General features: G+C 60.1%; 1 protein-coding gene across 1 annotated transcript in view; it reads right to left on the bottom strand.

Annotated features, from left to right (window-relative positions):
- The window catches only part of PANX3 (pannexin 3), a 7,049-nt gene extending 2,074 nt beyond the window's left edge, over positions 1-4,975 (bottom strand). The window contains 3 exon segments of the mRNA XM_006140573.2: positions 899-1,113; positions 3,656-3,789; positions 4,662-4,975. Of these exon segments, the coding sequence (XP_006140635.1) occupies positions 899-1,113; positions 3,656-3,789; positions 4,662-4,842 (530 nt within the window). The 5' untranslated portion in view covers positions 4,843-4,975.
- Between the last annotated feature and the right edge of the window lie 4,394 nt (positions 4,976-9,369).

The following is a 9,369-nucleotide window of genomic DNA, read 5'->3' as shown; positions in this document are numbered from 1 at the left end:
TCTCTCTTTCTAGTCAAATTAAAAAAAAATATTACATGGAATTAAGTAAAAGATAATTCAAAAAAAAAAAAAAAAAAGCCAGTCCCCTGATTTGTAGGGAGAGAACAGCCATAAACCACAGCAGTCGCAGAAGTGAGGAGCCGGAGGGCTGGAGTGTGGGCTGGCGTGCCCGGGAGGCCTCCTGGTGAACATCGGCCTAGCTGACTTCCGAAGGGAGATTTCAGAGTACAGAGCTCAAGGAAAAAGAGTTTGTGGGGAAAAATGGAATTAAAGTACGAATTTAAAAACAGCAGAAAGCTGTCAGGAAAGTTTTCGTAGCACACATCGCTGTGGGCCCTGCAGAGGCTGCGTGTGTGTACAGGGGGCAGAGTACAACTGTGAGGTGGAGCCCGCCGCCTCGTCGCCGGCCCTGCCGCGGCCCTGTGTCGGCCCAGCTGCTGCCCTGCCATGGCCGCTCTTCACCCTCTTCCTTCTGTTCTTCAGCCCGCTTGCCTCCCTCTGCGTACTTTGCATGGCGTCCTGTGGACCTGTGGCCCATGGGACACAGCAGCTACAGCTTTGTCGCCCTCTCCCACCCCGCCGCGGTGGGCTGGCGCAGGGCCTGGTGCCCTGGGGAGTCTTCAGGGAGATGGAGGGGACTGTCACCCGGCGAGACGTTGGAGAGGCAGTGACAGATGTTTGGGAGGTTGTGGGCCCACGGCGAGCACCTGGACGACTTCCTGAGCAGGGGGACCCTGTAATGAGGGCGTCTGAGAAGGGACCCTCTCGTGGCTGAGAGCAGTCAAGGTAGCATACTGTGTGAGCAAGGGAGGCAAGGTTAGCATCCTGTGTGAGCAAGGGAGGGCGGTGCTCGTATAGCCACGCCGCGCCCTCGGGGAGGGGTGGGAGGGCCGCTCACTTGTCCAGCTCGTCCCAGAAGACGTGGGGGTTGGGGCTCTCCTGCCGCGTCTTCAGCAGGTGCTGCACCAGGCGGACAGAGCGGTTGTAGGACTTGTCCAGCTCATTGATGATGAACAGCAGGTCCGAGCCCAGGGCGGGCACCGCCGCACACTGCCACAGCACAGCTGGCAGGGACATGGCCACAGCCAGGGCCAGCAGGGAGTAGGGCAGGGCCTGTGGGTGAGGGTCAGCTCTGAGTGACAGCCCCACACTCCAGCGCCTGTGTCAGCGGGAGAGGGCAGCAGGGAATGGCCACCCCAGGCCCAGGGGCTCTACTGACCCAGCTGACGTAGGGAGGCCTGGGGGAGAAGGGGTGGCGGCAGATCCAGCTTCGTGTTCGGGGTCTGTCTAGGGACCCAGGTCAATGACAGAGGGAGAGGCCCTGCGTCCGCTGCCTTGTGCGCTGGGTCAGGGACTGTCATGGGTCATGACAGTGATGGCCAGGGTGTCCCAGGGCAGACAACCCCCTTACCTCCGTCATCTCTCCGTTCATAATGCCAGATTATGCCATCAGTCACTGTCTTGGAATCCTGTGGGGCCTTCAGGCTGGAAGTGCTATGGCACTAGGGATGCACCGGCCTTGCCCCCAGCACCACCGGGTCTGAGTGATGCCCGGCGCGGGCTGAGTTGTGTCTGTGCCCCCACAAGTTGAAGTCTGAACCTCTGTGCCCCTGAGTGACACCTTACTTGGGGTGGGGTTGTTGCAGATCCAGTTATCTGAGTTAAAATGGGGTGTGCTGGAATGGGGGCCCTGACCCATTACCACTAATGCCCAGGGAAGCCCTGCCTAAAGAGGCCGTGTGCCGAGTGGGGCGGCCAGGGTGGCGTGCCCACTGCCAAGAGTAAGGTGCATACCTAGAGCCCTCGGGGGCCGCACTGTGGACCTGTGGCGTGGGGCCTGGCCCCTGGCACTGAGGCAGGGCACTGCTGTTGCATGGCAAACGCATACAGGGCGTTCCTCGGGCTTCCTCAGCACGCTCGCCGCACCCACTGGCCTAGGCCCATCATTTTCCCACAGTAAACTCTCTACCGTGCAAGCTTTTAAAGCTATGCTTTTGCTAAGTGCTTCGATGTGCCCTAGGCTGCCACCAGGCAGGCACGTCGGGATCCGCTTTATAGAGCAGGAGACCGGGGCCTGAGAGGAACAGTCTGGGGTGCGCTCCCTGAAGCCACGTGGGCACCAGCCTCTCTGGAAGCAGAAGCTCCGCTGTCGTGGAGGGGAGTTTGAAGACAGGGAAGGTATGGGTGTGGTCACACGGAGCAGAGGAGGAAGGGGTAGGTGTGCTTTCTGGACAAAATGAAACGACAGGAAAGGTACACTTGGTCCACGAGAGACAGTGGGGACTCGTAACTCCTGTTTCTTGAGCCATCTGGTGGCATGGTGGGTAACGTGCTGGGCTCCCACACGGGGGCTGCGGGCCTAGTCTGGAAACACGCTGAGCACGTATGCACGCGTGCCCAAAATTTCTGAGAGGAGAATGGAGAATCCCTGGGGGGTGATTTCTCTCTCTCTCTCTCTCTCGTGAGTGTATGTGCCCTATGGCAAAACCTAAAAAGATTGAAAAAAATGTTTCTTGAGAAATGGCGCTTTGTACCTAGAGACCGTTTTTAGTAGGTTTGGAGTGGAGCCTGAGAAACTGGGCTGGAGAGCTTCCCAGCAGCCTGCTGACCCGATAACTTGACCCTTCTCTTATATGTCTGTGTGTTCCTGCGAGAGGCGCGTGTGCACACATGAGAGAACCTCCCCACAGTCCTCCTGTTCGTCAGGGTCTTGGGCACGTATGCATGCACCGCGGTTTTCAGGCCAGCCACATGGCTCCCAGCACCGCTGTCCAGCTGCCACCAACTGTGCCTCAGGCTGGGCTCGTGACTTCTGATCAACTGTTGTGAATCAAACATGCGTGTTGCTGCCGCTCCCTCCTGGACCACACTGCTGATGATGTAGGGTCGAGGCCTCATCACCAGGGGCAGCGGGCAGGAGTGGGGCGGAGCGGCACATGCCACAGCGGGAGAAGGCACCAGGCCGTTATGGTGGCAGGGGCGGGGCGGGCGGCCGTCTGCACACACACAGGAAAGTTCAGGAACCAGGGGCCGCAGGCGCCCCTGCAGACGAGCAGGAAGATGAGTCTGCGAGAGAGCTGCAGGTTTTCCGTGACATGATCACGCTCCCCCTCCTCCCCCACCTCGAGTCACCCCAGCAGTGCTGCCCTGGGCCGCAGAGGGCAGTGTTTACCCCGGGCGGTGAGACCACAGCCGAGTTCCGGGGTGGCAGCCGGGCTCCCCACGAATGCCTCTCCTCCAGGAAGCTGGCCACCCTCAGAGGCGAAGTGCCCCAGACGCAGGCCCAGGGATCCCTTTCCCTGAGGCTCTGTCCACACCACAGCCCTGGTGAATCTGAAGAGGCAGCAGCCAGAGTAAATGAGGCTGGCGGGGTGTGCATGGGGGTCTGTGTGTGCATGTGTTCTGTATACATTTATGTGTGCATGCATGTGTACATGTATCTCTGTGAGTGTGAACCTGTGTGTCGATGTATGTGTGTACCTATGTGTGTGTGCATGTGTATGTTTGTGTGTGCACACGTCTGCCTGCATGCATGTTCGTCTCTGCATGTGTGTGTGCATGCACATGTCTGTATGGGGGGGGAGCTGGGGGCATCTGAGGGAACGCAGGGTCAGGGTGTCCCACTGCATGGGTGGGCCACGGCTGGCCTCGGTACCTTGTGTGGCCAGAGCGATGTGCTGTGCTGCATCCCGGGCTCGTGGTGCACTAGCGAGTCCCAGCAGGCGCTGTCGGTGTAGGCGGCCTGCCTTGTGCTGAAGTTGGCAGGACAGAAGCAGCTGACCGGAGGTCCTGGAGTGGACAAAGCTTTGAGGCAGCCTGAGGCCAGGCAGGGCCAAGCTAGGGATGGTCTCCCAAGAGCTTTCTGGCTGAAACCGTCCTCTGCCTGTGTCTTTTTCAGGGCTGGTTCTGCTGTGGCTGGGGGGGGGGGGGGGCCCGGACTGGTGGCCCTGTACTTGATCTGCCCCCATGGTCCTTGTCCCTGGCATCTGGACTCCAGCGGTCTTGGTCCTGACGTGGACAAAGGCCAGCTCCCAAGGGTGGGCCAGTGGGCCCAGAGCAAAGGGCCTGGGAGGACAGCCGGCCTTTGGTTTTTCACCAGAGGAGACAAAATAGAGGCCGACTCTCCTGCCCTGCGGAGGATGGCAGCAGGGGTGCGGCGCACGTGCTGGGAGCCTTGAAAGCTAGTGGCAGACGGGAGGGGTCCAGGTCTCAGGGCAGTGAGTTTGGAGCCAGTCTGTGCTTGTCATGGCTGCGTGGGGAGCTGGGGTGAGGGGCGGCCGTGGACTCTGCACCTCTGATGTGCCCGGTGCCTTCAAGCCCTTAAATGTGGCTTCAGATCAGTAACCCTGGGAGTGGTCACAAGGGAAGTAAGAGACAGAGAGGCCGAGGTTCTGAAAGGGCCCACCCCTTTCGTCTGCATGCACCCAACAGGGCTAACTACTGAAATGACATAAAATACAAAGACTGACATTTTGAAGTTTGCAAAATTTCAGAGCTGACTCCTAAAAACATTTTCAGCTTCTGCTTTGCAGAACTAAGCTTGCCCTCAACTCAGGCCTCCTCTGTCTTCTGGCCCTGGAACCTGTCCAGGTGAGCTGGCTCTGCAGAGAGTGGAGAGCGGAGCCCAGGGGCATCTGCGTCTCCCGGTCTGGGCAGCTTACCGGAGGAGAACTCCCGAGCGAAGGCCAGGGACACCAGCAGCAAGGGGAAGCCCACGGCCACCAGCTTGACCACGCGGTCCAGGGGCAGTTCCAGGCGCAGGCCCTTGAGGCGGGCGCCCCTGCGGTCAGGCAGCAGGGCGTCGGAGAGCATGTATTGTGCGGCCGTGCGCGCGAGAGCCATGGTGCGGCTGAGCGTGGTGAGAGGCCAGAGAGGAGCCCTGATGGCTGTGGTGGCGGCTCCGGCTCTGGCTTCGGGGTGCCCGCTGCAGCCCAGTCCCTGGGTGTCACATGAGGAGCGGACGCGGGCCCTAAATAGCGACCCAGGCCGAGCCAGGTCCCTGGTAATAGGGCGGCTATGCGGCCTCCTTGCTGGAGGCCCCCCTCCCTGGGGCTGGACCAGGCTGCTCCCGGAGGGACGCTGAGCAGATGCAGCCGTGGCTTTAGGCTGCCCTCTCATTAACAGTATTTTCAGCGGGGTGGTGGTGAGGGCGAGGGCTGTGGAGCCAGGCCCCTGTAATTGGTGTGGAATCTGGGTGGGGGTTGCTTTGACGTGTCAAAGCTCCTCACTTCGTGGCTTGGGTGGGAACGGAGCCCAAGGCGAAGCAAGGGTTGCCACCCTGCATGGCCACCTTCCCCCCGGGGGTCACTGCTGGCCTGGGCTGAGGCCCTCTCCTGTACATGGCTCTGTGTTTGGTCTGAGCTCCCCTGACTGGTCTTCCCCTGACGGTGGAGCACACGGTTCTCATTCCCAATCCCCTTCTGCCCCACCGGTTTTCTAGAGCGCCGGGCTAGGCAGCCATCAGTATCGTGTGGTAGGAGGCCTCACCGGAGACCCGCCAGTGCTCATTTAAAACAATTCATTTCTTTTATTGAGAGAGACAGGGAGATGGGCGACACCCAGGAGCCGGCACTCCCGACAGGGCCCTGCTGCTGTGCTGGGGGCTCTTCAGCCGCTTGGGCCCTCCCACAGTGCTGCATTTCACGCTGCACTGCCCTCCAGCCCCAGCGCGAGTCGCTTCTGCTCGGAAGGTGGTGTGTTTCACTCTTTCGAGGTTGTGGGCTCGGCAGAGTCCCGTTTGTGAAGGTGCGTCCCAAGTGTGGAGTGGGCCAGGTGGCAGCTCCTGTTCCAGGGTGGCGAGGTTGGTGGAGGAGAGGGCACCTTGTGTCTGACTCTGCCCTTACACTGGATGATACGGGCCACAACCTGGCCTTTGCTTCTGTCCCCTTGGGCCTTGTCCTTCTCACAGGCCCACAGGGCCATGGGAATGTCCCTTCAGAGCCCACGCACCCGCTGCAGCTGCCCAGAACCAGTTCTGCTTCCCTCCCAGGCTGGTTCCAGCCCAATACCCCGCCCCAGGCACACCCTCCCAAGGGACAGTCGAGCTGGGGCGTGCCCCCCAGACCTGGAGAGTGGCTGGTGTGGGGAACACGCTCCCCAGGCCTAGAGAGTGGCTGGTCACAGGGAACATGCCCCCCAGGCCCGGAGAATGGCTGGTCGGGGAACATGCCCCCCAGGCCCTGAGAGTGGCTGGTCCGGGAACATGCCCCCCAGGCCCGGAGAGTGGCTGGTCGGGGAACATGACCCCCAGGCCCGGAGAGTGGCTGGTGGGGGTGGGGGGAATCGGGAAGGGCCGAGAAGCCCTGTGGTGTCCCCACATCAACTGTGAAGTCCTTGCAGAGTGGACCTTAGCGGTTGGTGAGAGAAGAGGGCAGAGCTGGATGCTGGAGGGTCAGGGTTCCATTTACCTCCTCGCCCTCTTCCCACTGGGAAGTGTGAAGGGGACGCGTCTCAGTGAGCTGGGGCCGCCTCCCACACTCCGGTGTGCGGGGTCTCACTGCGCGGCCTGGGAGCAACCGTTCGAGACCTTCATCTGCGGCCCGCGCCCGGCAAACGTTAGATGCTCTGTGGGGAAGGGGCGGTGGGCTCGCGGTCGCTGTCTCGGGCTGCCACCCCGCCATGTGACGACCCCCAGCGCGTCCACGCTCCGTGTCCCGCCAGTCGGCCGTTCCGCTGCGGTGACAGGCTCCCTTTTGCTGACTCACCTGCTGTCAGGGTTTGGGTAAGGGTTTGTCCACCAGGGGTTTGGCATTCAGCCTGACTGGGCAGTGGTAGGACACCCCCAGAGGCTGGCGGGTGGGACTTGGTTGTACAGGAAAAGGCATTAAGTGAAAACCTAGCCCCTTCACCTCCTGGGGCCCCCGGCTGTGTTCTGGGGGTGGTGAGGAGAGGAGGGAGGCAGGTGGGCACCTGGATTCAGGCCAGAACACAGAGAACCTAGGGGAGCCACCCCGCCCCAGGCCCTACTGCAGCCTCCACAGAAGGCGGCCTCAGGTGCCGACCTCTGAACTGTGACCTGCGTAATCCTTGTATGTGGTGACATGGTCCTCAGGACTTTCCATGAGCGGTAGCGGACGAAGACCTGGCCCGTGGGTGGGTGCTCGGCTGCTGCTTTTTCTTGTACCACGAATGGCCCGTCCCTCCTGGTCCTGCAAGAATCCCTGGAGCCCACATCGGGAGTGGAATCCTGGTCCTGTAGGGAGACGGATGTTTAGTCTTGTTTTTAAATTTGCATTTCGGCCACCCGCGGTGCTTGTCTCCTGCTCAGCCTGCCGACCGTCGCACACGCCCCAACCCTGCAGCTGACCGGACGGCAGTGGCGGCACTTCTGGCCGGCACGTTGCTCTTGGCTGTGGCGTGAGGAAGGAAGAAGATATCCATGGGTGCTGTCCTTGGGGACCGTCTTCTCCACGCAGAGGCCAGCAGCGTTTCAGAGCTTTGCAGAGACCCACGTGCGACAGGGTTCTGTGGAAGCAGTCCGTGGTGCGAAGCTGACACATGAGGAAAACGAGTGACTAAACCAGGCACCCGCTCTGTGCCCACACAGGTCTCCGGGTGGGCACTGGTGCTGGCGCTGGCTTGTGTCCCACATGGGGGCTGCTGTGCAGCGCAATCCCCGGCTGCCTTACCTGGCCAGGCCCCCCACCGAGCTGTCTCTTGCGGTTTGCTCACGTCTCCTCTGCAGATGCTCTGGAGGCGCGAGACCAGCCAGGCGTGTCCTGGAAGAGGGTGAGAGCTGGCGCCTTTGCTGCGACACCGCTCTGCATACGTAGAGGTCCGTGTTTTAAAAGTGTATTTGCTTCTTCTAGGAGAGACAGAGATGGAAGGAGGGAGAGGGATAGGACTCAGCACAGCGTCAGTCTGGCTCCCAGGTGTGCCCGCCCAGGAACTCGCCGCAGGTGTCAGCACCGTGGGGCGCTGCGTCTCTGCCGTGCGGGGATGAAAACGTGTGCATTTTATTTCCTGGGTTTGGACAGGTATCTCACCTTGACATCCACTCTCCCTCCTACCTGCAGTCCTACAGTGTGCAGTGGTGGGGACGTGACGGGGACTCCCCATGTCCAGGGAGCCGTGTCACCGACGCTGCTGACTGGCGGGCGTGCTTGCCTGTGAAAGAAGGAGCAGCCGCACCGCTCCCACGGGGGCTACAGCGTCAAAGGGGACAGTGGGCGGGGCATTTCCGGATGCGCCTTCGCTGGGGAAAGTGAGCTGCCCTCAGAGACCTGCATTTTCTCTGGACTTGAGCTTCGTCTTCGGGGACGTTACGGTGAGGAGGAGATGGGGTGCGAGCACCACGTGGGAGTTTCTGAGAAACCGTTTCAAAAGGGGTGTCCCTGTGCTCAGCAGGCTGTGCACACACGTCCCGGCCAGAGCGGGCACGCTCTCCTGTGGGTGTCTGCTGTGATGTGCTGATGGGGGACGCTGCAGCTGGGTAACGTGCCACTGTAAGTGTGCGCACTTCTGTATCTAGTCATTTACGAGTTTAAAAAAAACACTAGGTTATTTGTTTTCGCTTCTCTGGTCACTCCTTGAAAGACCACCTTGAAGGGCTTTGGGTCCATCTCACCTGACCTCTGCTGGGGCTGAGCTTGGTGGGGTATGGGGGCACACAGGGGCGGGGCCGTTCGCAAGGGTTTAAAGGCAATTGTTTCAGCAGCAGCCTGAGGTAAGGAGTGGGAACTGTGGCAACAAAGGCTGCCAGGACCCAGGGACTGTGTGCACGGTGCTGCTCAGGAGGTCAGGGCGCCCGAGCACCTGTGGGCACCTGTGGGGTGCAGTGTCCCTAACAGTGGGGCGGCAGCCACAGCCCAGGTGACTACCAGCCAGAGACTGGACAAGTGCAGCATGGCACAGCCACACAGTGGAGTACTGCTTTTTACCTTTTTATGAATTATTTTGTTATTATTTTTTAAATTTGCTATAGGGGACACCCACTCGAGAGAGAAAGCTAGTCGCCAGGACCGGTACTTGAACCGTAGTCAGCCATGTGAGAGTCTTGTGCCTTAACCACCACGCTACCTACTGCCCCCGTGCAGTACTGTTTAGCCACTTAAGGGCATGGCATGCAGGTGCAGGCTGCACCATGGCTGAAAGGTTTGTATGTGGAATAAGCCAACACAGAGCCCCAAACTGTGGTATTCCCTTTGTTTTGCTGTAGGGCACATGTATTCTCTGGAGAGAGACAGAAAGAGACAGACGGAGGGAAAGTGAGAAAGCACTCCCCGGGGTGGCCAAGCTGCAATCCCTTCTCTTCCATTCTCTTGGGATCTGGCACGTATGCACATGTACTCAGTGTTTTTTTATTTTTATTTTTTTGGAGAGGTAGGGCATGTGCGCTCGCCAGACAGACAGAGACATAGAGACAGAAAG

This window comes from Tupaia chinensis, unplaced genomic scaffold (assembly GCF_000334495.1).
Source record: "Tupaia chinensis unplaced genomic scaffold, TupChi_1.0 Scaffold000037_4, whole genome shotgun sequence".
Lineage (NCBI taxonomy): Eukaryota > Metazoa > Chordata > Mammalia > Scandentia > Tupaiidae > Tupaia > Tupaia belangeri.
This window is presented reverse-complemented; position numbering and strand designations above follow the sequence as displayed.